At 39.4% G+C, this 18,393-nt stretch overlaps 1 protein-coding gene across 1 annotated transcript; it reads right to left on the bottom strand.

The window, feature by feature from the left end:
• Positions 1–4,658: 4,658 nt before the first annotated feature.
• Positions 4,659–16,950, bottom strand: CCDC110 (coiled-coil domain containing 110). Its single transcript, XM_028481363.2, has 8 exons — positions 16,708–16,950; positions 16,258–16,362; positions 9,827–9,882; positions 9,496–9,561; positions 8,174–8,284; positions 8,015–8,074; positions 5,262–7,335; positions 4,659–4,950 (listed from the first exon to the last, which is right to left on the bottom strand). The coding sequence occupies exons 1-8, from the start codon at positions 16,715–16,717 to the stop codon at positions 4,901–4,903; spliced, it is 2,532 nt and encodes an 843-aa protein (XP_028337164.1). The 5' UTR covers positions 16,718–16,950; the 3' UTR covers positions 4,659–4,900.
• Between the last annotated feature and the right edge of the window lie 1,443 nt (positions 16,951–18,393).

Here is an 18,393-nt window from a genome sequence, read left to right as displayed (position 1 = left end):
GGATAGGGAGGGTGGGAGGGAGGGAGACACAAGAGGGAAGAGATATGGGGATATATGTATATGTATAACTGATTCACTTTGTTATAAAGCAGAAAACTAACACATCATTGTAAAGCAATTATACTTCAATTAAAGATGTTTTTAAGAAAAGAAAAAACACCAAAGCTAAAGAATTAATCAGATGGAAAATTTACAGGCTTACATGCTGATGTTAATATTTGAAAAAGATTGCAAAGCAAATCAAATAATTCAAAGAGAGAGAAAAACAACCAATTGAAAAGTAGATCTGAAAAACTTAAAATTGGTTTTTTGAAAAGCCCACCTGGAAAAAAAAGAGAGGTGAGAGGGAATGCAAACTATACTCTGAGTAAGGAATAGATTTAACCACAGATGTAGCAACAGTTAAAACATGTACAATTCCATGTCAAATACATTTGAAAATGAAATGTTACCAGAAGTAATTCAACAAGAACTGAAAACATGAATGGACCAATAAGGGTAGAAAAAATGGAAATAATAGTTAAACTTAGTAGCCAAAAGGTACTGTGTCTAGATTATTAAGGAGCTAAATCCTATCAAATCTTCAAAACATAGAAATCTTTTGTTATTTAAATTGTTTTGATCATAGAAAAATATGAAAGAGTTTTGATTTATTTTATGAGGATAGCATCACTGGACAAGGATAACAAATAGGAAAATAATATTTCTAACTCATTAAAAAAAATCCTAAATCAAATACAAGCCAATGGAATCCACATTTTAAATGAACATAAAATGATTTATTATTCTGTGACTGCTAAAATAGCTTGACCTGAGTGAATCTGTTATTATAATAAAGTTCTTTAATACATTAAAATGAAAAAATTACATGTTCCCCTAATAGATGCTAAAAAGCCATTTGATAAAATTAAATACTCTTTCCACTTAAAACCTCTTAGGATGTGACAATTAGGAAGAACCTTCCTTACTTTCTAAAGGATATCTATCACAATCATAACAGACATTAAGCTTGAGCCATAAACAAGACAAACACTGCCCTGGAAAATATATTAATATAAATATATTAATGCAGGAAGACAAGAAAAAATCCCAAGAGGAAATAAATATTAGAAAAATACAATAGTATTGCTTGCAGGTGATATATAGTTATTTACCTACAATGTAAAAAGAATCTATTGAAAGATATTTGAACTAATAAAATTGTACAATAAACAGATGTATATAATGATCTGCAAAAAAGATAGTTTTTTCCATATGTCCATTAGGAAATGTGAAAACTATTCTATTTACAATAGGAAAAAAACTATGGAAACTTAGGATTAAAATGAAGGCATCTGGAGCAATAGACCATGTTCCAGGGATACTAAATATTGTAAACTTGCTGTTTATCTTTAATATATCAATAAATTTAATGCAATTTAATAAAAATTCCTACAGAATAAAAACAATAAAACTTGACTAGCTAATTTTAAATTTTATTTTGAAGACAAAACATGAATATATGTCATGAAAATTTGAAAGAGGATGTTTGTTCTAAGCCACAATATACTAAAAAACTATTTATACTATAATCAAAAACACTAATGTATTAGGGGCTTCCAATTAAAACTGGCAGGCAGAACACACTTATTTGCTGGCTCTCCTCTGACCCTAATAACACAATAGTAAAATAATGAGTCCAGAAAAATGACTCATAAGGGTATCATCAGAGAATAAGGAGTTTCAAAAAAATTCCATAGACAAAAAAAGTAAGAATAGAGCCAAAAATGTTTAATTAAAAGTGTGTTTAGGAAAGACTTTTTCAGTTTCTTTTTTTCCTCCTATCTCCTTCCCATCCTCAGTGCTTTCCCAGTTCAGGCAACCCAGAATTTTACCCCCAGATGAAAAACTAAACATCTTGCCTCTGAACATTCTGAAGAGCTACCTAAGGAGAATTGGGACTACAAGAGTAAGGTTCTTGTTCTGGCATTATTACTCCAATAAGAATAATTCTGGTTCTATTCTGGTCAATAGCCCTGTACACACATACTCTCATAGTTACAGGCATCTTCTTTATAGTTGGGGGAGATCTGGTGGAAAACATACCTACATATACCAGCTACCTAGAAGAGTCGACACTGTGTTCTGTCTGTTCATAGGACTTGATTTTCCAAACTTCCCAAACTTGACTACCCAGAAATAGCTTCTAGCCAAGATAGAGTATCAGGAACCAGATTTATGCTTCTTCTTTAGGCATTTAAAAACTGTACAAAACATACATAACAACTCTTTTTAGATACTGGACACAGACAGTGCAGGATTGTGATCCGTGAGGAAAAGGAAACAGTTGAGGTGAGCCCTGCAATTGCTTTTTGTCTGGAGGCACTTTTGGACTGGAGAGGATGGAGGACTTGGAATCTCAAAGTATAGTAGCCTTGCTGAGTTGAGACAGAAATTGGAACCCAAGAAATCTAAAGTGGCTCGAATTTGTGGGGTTGAGTTCTAGAGAGGAAAGATCTACACAGGAAAATAGTTCAGAAATCTGCATAGGAATCCCCTTAACCCTGCTGACATCTAAGACAGGCATGCGTAAGGTTAAATTCCATGAGGCAGAACAAAGAACAACATAAGGCAGGACAAAGAACAACATGGACCTGTCATGGTTCCCATAGCTCACAGAAGGCCAGGAACCATTCAAGGCTGGGACAGTCTCACCTCTCTGCATTCAGTGGTGGTTCCAGAGGATCTAGAGTATACTAGAGGCTACTTACTCTACACCCACCCTAATAAAAGTTTAAAAAACAAGGCTCGAAAGCATCAAATTGAAGCAGAAGTAATGTAATGCCTAACACAACCAATTCCAACAATCTGTAAAGGAAACAACAACATTCGGACAATCAACAATGTAAAATTCACAAAAATCCATCTTCCAGATGGATTTTTGGCATACTAGATATGCCAGGAAGCCAGAAAATATGACCCATAACTGGGAGAAAAATCAGTCTGTAGAAATAAACCCCCAAACAGTAGAGAAGATGGAATTAGCAAATAAAGACATTAAAATAGCTACTTGAACCATGTTAATGTATTTAAAGGAAAATATGAACATATTGGAAAGAAAAATGAAAGTTATAAACAAGAACCAAATGGAAATCTAGAGATAAAAAATAAGATAACTGAAATTAAAAACTTCAATAAGTGGGAATAGTAGAAAATTAGGCATGGCAAAAGAAAAAACTAGTGAACTTGAAGATATAGTAATAGAAAGTATCCAAAGTGAAACATGGGAAAAAGACTGAAAAGCAAATGAAAATAATACCAGTGAGCTCTAGGACAATATCAAACAGTCTAACACATGTGTTATTGCATCTCAGAAAGGAGCAGAGAGAAAAGGATTTAAAGAAATTATGGCTGAAAATTTCCAAGTGTGATGAAAATTATAAATCCACAAGATGCCCAAAGAATCACAAGAACCCCAAATTATCAATGTCAGAATTGAAAGATGGGACATCACAGGTCCTCTAGACATTAAAAAGATAATAAGGAATATTATAAACAACTTTATGCCAATACACTTGAGAACTTATGTAAAATGTACAAATTGTTCAGAACAACAAATGATCAAACCTGATTCAAGAAGAAATAGAAAATCTGAATAGTTCTATATCTATTAATGGGGTTGATTTTGCAGTGTAAAACCTTTCCATTTAGAAAACTCTAGGCTCTCTGGTGAATTATATTATGTATTTAGAAAGGAATAATATCAATAATACCAATTCTACACTAATCCTTTCAGAAAATAGAGGAGGAGGGAACACTTTCCTATTGGAAAACCTGACCTTATATTTTATGAGGCCACGATTTTCCTGACACCAAAATCAGATAAAGACATAAAAAGAAAATAATATAGATACCAATATCCTGAACATAGAAGCAGAAATCTTTAACAAAATATTGTCAAGTTGAATCCGGGAGTATGTTAAAAGGATAATACATGATATCTGATGAAGTTTTTCTCAGCAACTCAAGGTTGGTGTAATGTTTCAGAATTAATCAATGTAGTCACCATATTTACAGATTAAAGGGGGAAAACACAGGATCACCTCAACAAAATGCGGAAAAAGCATTTGACAAAATTCAATAAGTTTATTTGTATAACAAGCAGTCTTGGAAGCTAGAGATAGTGTCTCTGCTGGAGCAAGGGCAGGTATTCTAACTGTCCTGTATAATAAAGGTAATGTTTCCATCTAGAGCAAAGGGCAGGCATGCTTACTCCACTCAGAAAAGTAATGGTTCCCTAAGGTCAGAGTTTTCTCTTGTATTGCAACCACTGTGTGACCCTTTTCATGTTGCCTGTAGGAACTGGGGCTTGGAGAACCCATGCGAAAGTGCTGTTACTCTGGCTCCTGCTATTGCTGTGAGCAACAAACTGTCCTTTATCTCTGACCCAAGGAGTCTCATGTCTTCCACTAGAACCCATGAAACTGTCAGGCTAACATATTAGCTTACAAGTTGGATAAAGTCTCAGAATGTTGACAGTTCTTGACAACATAAAAATATATTCCTAATTCCAATTTTGAATTAAAAAAAACTAGTCTAATCAATTATAAGGTAATTGTAATCACATGTAAAAGTGAATTTAAAATTTTTTTGTTGAAAAAAGTACTTGGACAGGGCTTCCCTGGTGGCGCAGTGGTTGAGAGTCCGCCTGCCGATGCAGGGGACACGGGTTCGTGCCCCGGTCCGGGAAGATCCCACGTGCCGCGGAGCGGCTGGGCCCATGAGCCATGGCTGCTGAGCCTGCGCGTCCGGAGCCTGTGCTCCGCAACGGGAGGGGCCACAACAGTGAGAGGCCCGTGTACCGCAAAAAAAAAGAAAAAAGTACTTGGACAAAGGATTTTGAAACATTGATTTTAGAAATTTATTTACATGGCTTGGATGGAAGCAATTGATAGGGTTTACTTGGAATTGCTGGAAAAAAAGAAGAATTTTTTAAAAGGTTGGACTTATAAGAGTATTGCAGAAAAATAATAATTTAAAAAAATCCCTGTTTGCTGCCAAAGTTGCTTTGGTCATATACAATGTATAGAAGTAGTATAATAAAATAACATGAATTTTATCAAAAGAGCAAAATCTCTAAATAATTTCACTATATAACAAATTGGATACAAATCTTACAAAACTGAATTGTACTCACCTTCTTATTACTGTCCTCTGGCTAATGCCCAATAGGATAAAAGAATCTTAAACATATTTCTGCTAATCCACCACGATATACATACCTTTCAAATCAGGGGCTAAAGGCCTACTCCTAGGACTAGAGGTGTCTTCATAAATATCATAGATGTCAAAATGGAATTTCTCTCTTCTTGAAATGTAACCCATTTTTGATAGGCCAATATGACGATTATAGATTTTTTCACTTAGATTTAAATATGCTCTTTGAAGATTCCGCATCTCAAATTCCAAGGTATCCCTTTCATTCTCTATACTTCTTACATAGTTTTCTAAAAGTATTTTGTCTTCCTCAAGTCTGCTGATGCTGTTTTCAAATGTTATACTTTCTTGACTATGGTTTTTTAGTTCTTCTTTTAGAATCTGATTATCAGTTTTAATTTCCATTAACATTTTTGATAACATTTCACATTCGTTGCCCATTTCTGACAAACTATTCTTATAAATACTTGCTTCTGATTTTGCATTTTTTATTTCTTGCAGAAAATTCTCTTTGGCGGTAGATTGGTATGTTTGAATATCCTCAATTTCTCTTTCCATCATTTCTCTCGCAGCAGTAGATTCTTGTAAGGTTGTTTCAAGATTAAGCTTTTCATTTTTAACTGTTTCTATTATTTGAAGAAGTGTCTCTAGTTCAGTTTTTGCCAATATTTCTTTCTCTTTTAGCTGCATTATCTCTAGCTGGTTTTCTTTTCGTTCATTTTCAAGTGAGCCTTTTTCCTTTAGAAGCTGGTATGTTTTTTTCTCTAACATTTCTTTTTCCTCTTGTATCAATAGAATATTTGTTTTCATTGATTCCATTTCTGTGATCAGTAGTTTATTTTCATTATTGACAATGGCCATGTCACTTTGAGTTTTGTGTTCCTTACTTTTCAGTTGTTCTAATGTTTCTATCATTTGTTGCTTCTCCAAAGAAAGTTGACTATTTTTTTCCTCTAGGGTTTTATTTTGTCCTTGGAGAACATTATAGTTACTAATTATTTCTTTCAATTCTTTAAGACATTCTTTGCCATCTTCTTCTGTTTTAATTAACTTGGACTGAATAGTGTTCTTTTCTTCAACCAATGTCTTAAGTTGTTTTTCATACATTTCAATTTTCTGTATCAGAGATTGTGTGGTAAAGACAAGAGGTTTAATTTTCGTTTTAAGGGTTAGGTTTTCATTCTCTAGTTTCATTACTTTTTTCTGTATCTGCATAGATTCTTTCAGGTAATTCTGTAAGTAATGAATTTTTGCTACACACTGCTCAGTAACAGAATTGACTTTGGATGTCTTCTCATTTTCAAATATTATTGATCCTTGTTTTACTGCAAATGGTTGTCTTTCTTTGTCTTTCATTGCATATTTTGTTGGGTCAAAGAATGCCAGTGTATGTCTTGGAACCCTGGAATGGAGTTTTAAATCTGCAATATTCTTGTCAGTGATAGGAATTTCTTCATTATTTTTCTCATTCTTTTCCCCCCTGTGTATTTCACTCTTAGATAGTTTTTTACATTTCCTACAAAAATTCACATGGAATTTTGACACTGTTTCCCTAAGTGGGAGTAATTTGTTTACTAGTGCCTCTAATTCCAAAATTCTCTTTGATTTTATATCTTCATTTAAGTTACTTTCAATATTTTCTTCCTTAATAAAGTTAATTTTTTCCTTGTGAGTGGGGGGCAGGTCATAGTTACCATTCCTTGGAACAGTTTGTAAAGTTTGCAGTTCATTTGTAAGTGCCAGTTCCCTGTCATGTGACTTTTGAAGCTCTTCCTTCATTTGTTTGATAGAATGGCAAATATCATCTAAATTTTCACAAAATCCATGCTTGAGAAAAGGCACAGTAATTCTGGACTTATCCAGAATTACCATATCAGCTTGAGATATCCCGTTTTGAGGTACATTAGGTAGGAAATTATAAAGGTTATTATAATTCTTCAAGTCAGAATTTTCTGAAGCTGAATTATCTGTCGAAGTTAATATGTCCTTGAAATGTATCTGGCCTGAGATATTTATATCTTGAGAGAGACTGTTAACACTATCACTACTGAATATTTCTTCTACTGAATGAAGAGTCCTAGGATCCTCAAAATGCTGAATTTTCTCCATAGAAAGGGTTTCTTCTTGATTCTCTATAGGCTAGTAACAATAAAAATCACACTATAAATGTACTATCATTTGCTACATGACCAACAAATTAAGATAATATTTTGTGGAGGAATTGTTTTTATTACAACCAGAATGAACATTTTATCCATTTCTGCAGCAAAGAGGCTGACAAGTATGATTCATTTTCTCCAGAAAATCTACCGTTATTTTGAGATCTGTAACTCTGGTCTTCACAATTTGCTTAGAAATTGCACTTATTTCCTTAGGGGGTGAGATAGAAGGGCCAACCCCTCAATTCCAGAAATGCAAATTCAGCATTTCTCAAGAGACCATCATAGATAGGTAGGGAAGAGAGAAGCAATTGTTCAAAGGGAAGTTTAAGGAAAATGAAAATTTCTACTTCTGGGCTATTTGTCAACCTTAGCTTGTCTTCCTAATTTCAAATGCATCTAGGGCTGTGACTCTTCACAGAGAAAGTGTGAAGTTCTAATAAGTATAGACACAGTGACTCTATAGTTTGGACCTGTTTTAGAGAACTCACTCTAGGTGTAAGTCAGTCCTAGAAATAGGAAAACTCAAAGTGGACAGAAAAACTGCCGTGTATTTCAGTTTACTTGGGAATCTTTAGGTATATGGACTAAGTCAAATGCCCCTCACACGCTCTCCTAAGAGAAACAAGAAAATTGCAGAAGTACAGAGGTAAACGCACATCTTTTAGGGTTTTCAGGACAGGAGTTTCCTTATTTTCATCTTTGACAATCCAGTCGCCCTGTGAAGAAGGGGAGAATGTAAAGGTGAAGGTAAACTGGTTGTAGTAACATTTCTGAAGTACCTAAATGTAGGAATGATTTTGTACTGAAACACATACCAAAGCTTTTTCATTGCGTGTGCTGAATACTAGATTTTTTTCTGAGCTAAATTGTGGGTTTTCTACTTCAATAATACTTTTGTTCAATATTTCACTGATTTCAGACTGCACCTTTAAAAGAGAAATTAAGAATGTCAGACTTTGATTTCACATTTATAAAGTTATGAATGTATAAGGATAATAGATATTATACTTGAAAGATACCTTTAAATTTCCTATGCATATTCTTTTCCATCATATAAAATAAAAATTAAATTTAATTTATTGTAATCTATCATTGAAGGAATCTTTAAGAAACATATGTCTTTACTACATGATTATACAATCAGAAAGACTTAATTTAGGAAAACAATAAAATCTTATGAATTAAAATAATTTTAGATGTTTGATTTTTACATTGTTGAATAAATCAGAGGTCTTTGATCTCTGTCATCAGAATGGAATCTATTCTGTCAGCCTCAGAAGGATTTTATCTTCTCTTCCCATTTCCCTGCAGTTGCCTCAAGAATATCAGGATTAAGTTTATATTGGGTCTTTGGCGACTATGCGTTGTGTTATGTACCCCCAGGATCCATGCCCTATCCTTCTGTTAACGCTACCCCTTACTTCTGGATAAAGTCCATGTGCCTTTGGTGACACAGATCCCTCTCCCAGCTCCAAGGGGTGGGCATGTGACCCAGAGCTAACCAGTCAGAGCGTTGCCTCCCTCTGAACAGTGACTGCTTCAAGCCCTGCGTGTGGGGCTGTCAGAATCAGGCCAAGAACTCAGTACATGCTGTTGAGAGAGAAGAGCATGGTCTCATCTCTGTCTAACTGGAATCTGGAAGGATAAGGGCCGGAACTTCTAGCAACCCTTTTGCTACCACATGGAGTCTGAGAATACGTTACTGTCAAAAGCAGAACCAAGATAAGGAGTGAGGCTGGTTCCCTGATGACGTGAGTCCTGATCATATGGATGAAGCCATCCCCAAGTGAACTATTCCTAGGGTTTGCATTACTAGAGCTAATAAAGTACACTTTTCCCTTAGTCAGTTTGACTTAGATTTTATATCACTTATAATGAGAGTCCCTATTTGTAGACTATATATAGGTAGCACTTTAAACATATGTTTAAAAAAAAATCAGTGAGTGTTATTTCTTTTGGCTCACATCCAAATGCAAGTATAACAGAATGTAGTTTCCTGCCAATTTTGTGTCTAGAATAGGTTATGGCCTTATTACATTCAATATCAACTACTCAGTTGGCTAGTGATCATCAGCTTACAAGTGTGTGATAGTATTCTAAGTTTGGATATTTTCTATGTAAATTAGAAGAAACATACCATGCTAACATTCTGCAAAGTCTGTATTCGGAGAGCCTGAAATGATTCCAGCTGATGCTGAAGGGCCTATAACAAAATTACACAAGGTATGAAATTGAACATTTTTAGGTGAACATACATTTTGTTACAATTTAAAAAAAAAAATCCCCCAAAGTTGCCTATTACAAGGATCATGTGAGGGTCAGGTGACACATTCTTCATCATTCTTGCTCTCTCTCCAGTGCGTTTTGATGAAGACTTTTGTGGAAAACCCGTATATATTTAGGAAGTATTCTGAGAAAGATCAGACTTTACACAGATTTTCTGAGAAAATAAAATGAAATATACTCACTTTCAGTGCTGATTGTGGTTGGATTTGATTTTCTGATTCTGTTATGCAGCCGTATTCTAAAAAGTAAAATTGAAAAACTACATGATTTAATTCTTAAGTGTTATTTTTAAACAATGTTAATGGAAAGCAGTCTCCTAGCTTTCCTGGATGGTGAGGCAAAGAGATAATGAGACGATTGATGTTCACATTAAGAAAAACCCGATGCTAGCTGCATGGTGAATTTAAGAGATAATTCTCATCTGACTTACAATACTGCACCTACTTAAGGTTGTAATAGTGGTTTTACTTTTATGATAAACCCTTAACTTGTAACACCAAACTGAGAACTCTCAGGAACTCAGATATCTTTGTTTGTTTCTGGGATATAAACTATATTTTTTGGTAAAAAAAATTAACAATTCTTATGATAAGGGAGACCCTTGGCAAAGTCCTATATAGGTCTCAGTACCTATGCAACAGCCATGTGATGTTTTTCTTCCTTAACATGGAAAGCAATTTGGATTAATAGAACATAATTTTTGTTATGCTCTTAAGCAAAGTGCTATAAGGATCCGTGTGTTCCTTCCTAGAAAACAGATTTTAGATCTGCAATAGGGGAGACACTATATAACATTTGCAAATTTCCTGATATACATTCCTCTTTTTTCCCAAATATTAGGCTAATTGCTTTGTAAATTTTTATTAAAAAAATTAAAAACCATGTCCTGAATGAAATGAGAGTTATGTTAGAATTTGCCCCAGGCTGACAATTTCTGCTGTAAGAGAAGGTTTTTAAAGAAGTCAGCGCATCTCCTTTGGAATGGCAGTCTGCCAGATGTTATAGCATCTGGTTGCAAAGTATACTTCCTTCCACCCTGTCCCAGTGTGGCCCTCATCACTGAGAGAGCTGCTGTGGTTCAGAGCCTGGAGCCATTTGGCCAGTTGAAGAATCCCAGCTTCATCACAGGGCAGGGATGGACTGTGTGTGGGGGCTGGGCAGGGGGGCATTAATGAGTGTTTTCAGGATTCTGGTTTTCTTTATTGCCTCTGAAAGTCACAGGGAGTTATGAGCCAGGCTATAGATGATAGCCTTGCCAGAATCATCTGTTTTTATCTTTGGCCTCCACTCTCCAATTTTATGTCCTGACGGGGTGCCCCCTTCCTTCTCCAGGTACTGCTGGTGAAGTTTTTTTTTTTTTTTAATTTATTTGTTTATTTATTTATGGCTGTGTTGGGTCTTCGTTTCTGTGCGAGGGCTTTCTCTAGTTGCGGCGAGCAGGGGCCACTCTTCATCGCGGTGCGCGGGCCTCTCACTATCGCGGCCTCTCCCGTTGCGGAGCACAGGCTCCAGACGCGCAGGCTCAGTAGTTGTGGCTCACGGGCCCAGTTGCTCTCCGGCATGTGGGATCCTCCCAGACCAGGGCTCGAACCCGTATCCCCTGCATCGGCAGTCAGATTCTCAGCCACTGCGCCACCAGGGAAGCCTGCTGGTGAAGTTTTTGCTGGTGTTCCGGCAGGTTTTTTTTTTTGTTCATGTCCTTTTGTAGTGAGGGAGGAAGGTCTGGGATCTTCTTTGGCTATAAAATCTCTACCTGAAAGTCTAGAATAATTTTGATAAGTTCATGATTTGCCCTTAAATATTGTTTCATGTTCAAGTGGTTCATTCCTTCAATAATATCACACATTCAGATTTTGAGTGTCTGCTACGTGGTGTGTCCCACTGTAGTTACTATAGACACAGCAATGAATAGATCAGCCGGAGCTCCTGTTCTCAGTATGCCTACCTTCTAAAAACAGCAAACAGAAAAAAAGCAAACAAAGATATAAACACGATACTTCCAAATAGTGATAAATAACACAAAGAAAATAGGCTACTGTGACAGTGAGGGGGGATGAGGACAGCACTGGGGAGGGTGGTGGGAAAAGGCCTGTCTGGTATTTTGTGGCTTCAGCCAAGACTAGTACGTGATTAGAAGGGGCCAGCTGTGTGGACATCTGTAGGAAGAGATTCAGCGCAGAGGAAACCGCACGGTCCTGAAGCAGAGCACGTGTTACCTGTTTTTGGAAGAGAAAGAAAGCCCATGTGGATGCAGCTTCCTGAGCAGATGGGAGCACGGTGTGCTAAGAGTTCAGGGGGAGATGGGGGTGAGGTTAGAGAGAATCTGGCAGGCCATCCTGAGGGGTTTGGCTTTTATTTTAAGAGAAATGAGAAGCTTTGGGGGGTTTCCATCACGAGAATGATTTGATTTGACTAAAAACATTATAGGACACTCTCCTGCATGATAATGGATTAGAAGGTAGCAGTTGCAGGGCTATTGGAATAATCCAAGGGAGAGACAAAGGTACCTCGGACTAGAAAGGCAGTGGGGGAAATGGAGAAAAATAGGTGGATTCAAAATATGTTTTTGAGATGAAGCATTGCTAGAGGATTAGATGTGGCCAGTGTCGAGGAAGGAAAGGTGACTCCTAGGTTTTTAGTGGCAGCAGGTGGACGAATGATGATGCCATTTACTGAAATGGAAAAGAGCGGGGGAGGAACATATTTTAGGGAAAACTCGTTTAGGTCTGTTAAAGTTAAGTTTTCTGTTGGACATCAAAGTGGAGATGTCAACAGGCAGTTGGATAGTCCAGGCTCTGGGTCAGGGGAGTGATTATGAGTACGGTATTGGGAAATATGGACCCTGCTGCTGGCCTAGACAGGGGCACTTTCTGTGCAGTGAGCAGCTCAGAACCCCAGATGAAGTGGCTCGAGGGGAGATGGAACGTGCAGGTTCGTGGGCAACGCTTTCTGGTTTTACTGTGGCAGGGGATAAGGTGCCTGGTGGGGGTAGGGGTTTTTGGAAGAGATGTGAAGGTTAAGAAGAATTTTTTTTTTAACCATGAGAGAGTCTAATATGCCTGCTTACTGTGGGAATCATATAGCGGAAATGGAGGAGAAGAAGAATTCTGGAGAATGAGGAAGGCTGATGGCCAAAGTTGAGAACTTGATAATTCCAGGAGAGGTACAATCTGGAGGAAATGACCTGTGATTGAGCAGGGACAGTCCTTCCATTGAAGTGGGGGACAGCAGAGAATATGGAACACAGGTGGTAGGTTGGCAAAGTTTAAGTTTGAAGGTCAGGGAGTTTGGGTCTGATTGCTTCTATTTTTGTCATATAGTTTGAGGTCATGTTACACGCTGGGAGGTAGTGGTGAGAGGTGTTGGAGATTTGAGGAAACCAGAAGAGTGGAATAGTTCTTGGACAGGGCTTGCAAAAGCATTTACTGGAGAAATAAAGTAACTTTTCCAAATAGCATTGAGATCCATGGTATGACTCAGAAGTGAGTGTTTTTCTCCAGCAAAGTTCATATGATTCAGTGAAGATACAGAGTAGGCAGAGAGTTGGATTCATCTATTTTTAAAAGCTATGAAAATAACTTTTTGTTTTTCTTATGAGTTTCAGAGACATTGGCTACTACTTATTCCCAAAGGGAAGATAATTTTAAAATTCATCAATACTTAAAGAAACACATAGGATTATGTGATTCTAGAATTGGAAGGGAAATTATCAGTGAAGCACAGGAGAGGGAACACAGTCACAGGTCACCATTTATTAAGTCCTTACTAAATGTACAATATTGGGAAGTATTTAGACTAAGTAGAGGATATGGTGCCAGCCCTGAAGAAGCTTATACTCTATTCAGATTGCAAGAAATATTATTCAGATTATATTCAACTTAAGTTCTCTAGCTGTTTCATATTTAAGTGTCAAAATTTAAAAACAAGATAGTTATCAGCAGGATGACTTTTGAGGTAATTAAGGTAAAGATATAGGGAATTTATTCTGAAGTCTGCAGAAGATTATCTCATATTCAATGTATGGAGAAAGTTTTAAGGGCATACCTGTAGCTAACAGAGCAGGGAGAACAAATGAGTTTTAAAAATGCAACGTGGTAACTATTCTATATAGGATGTTAGACACTCTGTAGTCAACGCCGTTTAATTCTCAGGTTCAAATACTGAGTTTTGCTGTGACAATTCACACTCACTCCTAGAAGTAACTGTTTTATTGAAGCCTTGTGAGCTGTTCTACCCAAGCCTTCATTCATTCATCTAACAACTATTTTTAAGCACCTGCTATGTATCAAGTACTGTCCAAGGTGCTGGGGATCCTACAGTGAACAAAATATGCAAAATCCCTGCCCATGTGAGGGGAACAAAGGATATTGTGTGTAAGATGGGAGTGAATCCTATGGTGAATAGTAAGGCACACAGCAGGGGAGTGTGCATATCTGCACGAGGCTTTGTTATGGGAGCTATGGCGCCAGGCTGCCTGAGCTTGAATCCTGGCTTTGCCACACGCTCACTGTGAGGGATCAGTGTCTCGTTTGTAGGTAAGGCCTTACACAGTGCATGGCACACAGTAAATGCTCAAGAAAAATTTACTCTCTTACTGTAGCAGCAAGGGTATTATCAATATGATGATGATTTGGTAAATTTAAAATTTCTAATAGAGAGGGAAGGGAGGGATGACTGCTCAGATTCTCCAGTGCTTCCCATTTTGCTCAGGATAAAACCCCACATCCTTACATGGAATCACCAAGCCCAGCACCCTCCCTGAACCCTTCTCCTGTCCTCCTCCTCGCTCATTCTGGTCCCGTCACCAGCTGATCCCCACACGCGCCAGGCATCCTCCCACCTGGGGACCTTTGCAGCTGCTGTTCTCGCTGCCTGGGATGTTCTTTCCCCGGAAATCTGCACCGACTACTCCTTTACCTCCTTCAGATCTTTGCTCAGATGTCATCTGCTGAGTGAGGTCTCCTACCATCCTATTTGAAATAAAATTGCACCCTCCCCACCCACCTCTGACACTCCATATATATACTTCACGCCATATACTAACTCCTTGTTCTTTTGAAATCAGAGACCTGAGAAATATATACGAGCTTGTAATTCAGCATTATTTATGTAAGTCATGTCAGTGTTCTGTTGGCCAGTACCCAGCAAATGGATCACTTGGTGACCATGACGTGTAGCTAAGAGAACAGAAAGTGGGGAGGGCACAAGGTCACACCTCCTAGTTTTGCCTTGAGCTGTAAGCAGGCAGTCCCTGCCATCCTTGGTGGCGCCTAACTTAGAATATCTCTCACCGATTGAGTCCCTGCCCTTATACCCGCCATGCTCTAGTAAGAAAGACTGTAACTCTCACACAAGCATAGGTGCTATTTTGTATGTAACTTCATTTGCTGTGAACGCTGGCATTTTTCTCCAGAGCCTTCCATCTCACTCACATTAGAGGACACACGGTCTTGCCACATTAAGCTCCCTCAGTCTCTTCTGACCTTAAACACTCTCTCTTGGTATGGGGCTGTCTCCATGTCTAAACTCTCTGTGAGGGCTTTCTGCCCCACTCAGGGCTTCCTGTCGCCCCTCCTGTTGCACAGAGATGCCTGCCTGGCCTCATGCAGACGGGCGGGGCGCAGAAGAGCAGAGAGGGGGCAGGTCAGTGCACTGCCCTGCGACCTCTACTGAGGTGTGGCTTATACTGGTGGTCACTGGGCATCTAGTTGTCTTGTGTCTTTTGTCTGCCGGGTGTGCTGCTCCAGCCTTTTTTAGAGCCCTTGACAAGGCCGTTGTGAAGGTCCCCGGTTTATGGAGGTGGACAAACCCCAACCTGACCTCAGGTCCCGGGCTCACCACTTGTCGCAGCACCTCTGCGTCTGGATTGCCCGCGTGTCCCGCCTGGCTTCTGGGCAACTGTAGGATCCCAACGTGGCCCCTCAGTTTAGATACCGCCTGCCGCCCACGGCGCTCTGCTCCTTCCCTGGTGTCTCACACGAACACCAGGCCCCTCCTTCAGCTTCTCTCAAGGAAGCGAGACTCCAGCTTCAGTGTTCTCAGATCCTCCACACATCTTAGTCATGGTTTATGTGGAACTTGAAAACTGCAGCTTTGTAATGATTTCAGACATCCTCCCTATACAGTATCCTGTAGTCCACAAATATTTACTATAAAAGTATTTCTTTTGGAAAAAAATAGGTATCTTTTAGTGACTGTCCAAAAAATCAGCAATTCTTATTTGGTATTCAGAGAAGCAGTACAGTGTAGCATGGAGGTTAAGGCCTGGACCCTGGAGCTACCCTGCTGAATACTGGCTCTGTCAGTTTCTGCCTGTGTGACCTTGGGGAGTTAGTTAACCTCTCTGTGCCTCAGTTTCCTCACTTGAAATATGAGGAGAATGGTAGTACCTGCTTCATAGGGTTGTTGTGAGGATTAAATGAGTTGATACATTTAAGTGCTCAGAACAACATCTGCCACAAAGTAAATGTCCCGTGTTAGTTATTACTAGAATCTTACGAGTAGTTACCGGAAGCACACCAGTTGGGCCAGTGGATTTAGGTAACGTACTGCTTCCTTCTAGTGAAAGGCAGAAACATCACTGCCATCGGAGCCTTGGCCTGGGAGGTTTTACCTGTTTCACTGCCACCATTTTCCTTTACCCCCTCAGAGGAATTTAGGATCTTGGGTGCTGAAAGGAGAACGCAGTCAACCTCCTCCTCTTCCTCAGGATGCTTTTCTGTAACAGAACAGTACGCGGCTTTTGGTTTTGCTGGGAGAAAAGAGGCGAGGCGTGGGGATTCGGGACGCGGGCGCGCAGAGCGGCCACGGGAGGGCGCGCTGGGGCCGCGCCGCGGCGGCGGGCCAGGCTGCTCCAAGGCTGGAAGCAGGGCAGGCGCGGGGACGCAGGCGGTGCTTTCCTCCCGGGGAGGGCGGAGGTGTGCGGCTCGTCTAGGAGATCCGCACTCCAGAAGGGACCCGCCCCGCGGGGGAAGGAGCCGGGACGGGGGGAGGCGGCGTTCCCCACCACGCGTCCACTTCCCAGGGCGCCCCCTCCCAGGGCAGCCCCCGGCACGGCTCTTACCCGGGCTCATTTCTGCTGCTCAAGCTCCCTTTCCAACCGCCTTCCTCTCTCCCAGGCAGTCTGCTCGGTTGCTTCCCGCCGGGGTAGCTGGTTGCTTGGTAACGGGGTGGCCGGGACACAGCGAGCAGCAGTGGGGCGCGCGCGAGGGTGGGGGTGGGGAGGAGGAAGGTGCGGGCCGGGGGCCGGGGTGCAGTACGCCCGCCCCGCCGGAGCGGCGCCCGCGACAGCTGCGTGCTACCTTTGTTGTGCCTCCCAGGCCCAGCGACAGTCTCACTAGGGTGTGTCAGCCCCCCAGGCCCCACCCCCGCCGCTCCCCTGCTGACCTAGAACTTGATCTCGATCAGACTCTGATTTAACACAGCACCTGTTGGACCCAAGCTGTGTGGAGAAAGGGGAATGTTTGGAGACACGCAGACCCCTAGGAACTTCCCCCGCAACCCCCTTTCTGATCGCCATTTCATTGTTTTATTCTGTTCTATTCCTCTTGTTTCAACCCATCGGTCGAAGTAGTTGCAGCTTTTGGGGATTTGAACGGTCCTAGACCATTCTTGTGAAAGGACGTCTGTTTGCTGTGGTTAAAAGAAGACCCCTGTTTCCGATAATGAACTTTCAATAACCGTGTGTGGAAATGTACACATTAGAGCTGTCGCAGAGGCTCCGGTCTTCATATGTAGAGCATGCTTCTTTCCTGTGCGCCTGGGCAAACCGCTGGCAAAAGATGAGTGTTGCGCTGGAAGCTGGGGCTTGTTCACCTGAGGGCTGGTTGGCGCGGCCGCAGTCTATCCCTGGGCCGATCTGGAAATGGAGCTCTTTAAGTAAAAGTTTTAAATGAGTGTATATTATTATTTTGCGATAACAACCGGTACAGATAGAATATAAAATAATTGAACATTCAAATTTTAAGTCACAATAAGGAATTTAAAGTCATGATGACATAACTTATTATATAATAGTTATGTGGCTTGCTTTCATGGAAATGAAATTCTTTATCAGAGGTTCAATGTTTACTTGCTGTAATTTCTTGTTTCTTAGCCTATAGAAATGGTCTCTAGAAGATTCGACAGTCTTGTGTTGTAGACAATTTCAACAAATTGTAATTTTGAGAACTTAGGTTCTCCATTGATGATTGATATTGACAAAGTTAATTTTTTCCGAAGAGCTATGAAAGTTTTCATCAATGTGTCTGTTAAATTACTATTCTGAATAAATTACAGTATTTTGAAGGGAGAATGTAGACAAAAAAGCATTACATTTTAGTAAGTTAACTTCCATACGAATGAAATTTCCATAACAAATAAGAAATTACTATAAAATATTCTATCTTATGTAACATATTTTAATATGTAATACCCTGATAATTAACATAATGTAATATTCTATAACAACTAATTTGGCTATGTAATATTTGTGGATTATGATGGCAAATGTATACAGAGAAGTTACTTGTGGATTTAAATGAGAGGATTCAGCCACACCATTTAGTACAGAATATAAAAAGCAGATGATAAGAGCTATAATATCAAAAACTCAAACTTAGCCAGTGTGCTAACTTCAATAGAGACCTACTCTAATTTTAAGATACTTCCCAATCAGTTCATCAGTTAGAGAAGCAGTTCTTTATTTTTTTTTTTTTTTTTTTTTTTTTTTTTGTGGTACGCGGGCCTCTCACTGCTGTGGCCTCTCCCG

The sequence above is a fragment of the Physeter macrocephalus genome, chromosome 20, assembly GCF_002837175.3.
Source record: "Physeter macrocephalus isolate SW-GA chromosome 20, ASM283717v5, whole genome shotgun sequence".
NCBI classification, from domain to species: Eukaryota; Metazoa; Chordata; class Mammalia; order Artiodactyla; family Physeteridae; genus Physeter; species Physeter macrocephalus.
This window is presented reverse-complemented; position numbering and strand designations above follow the sequence as displayed.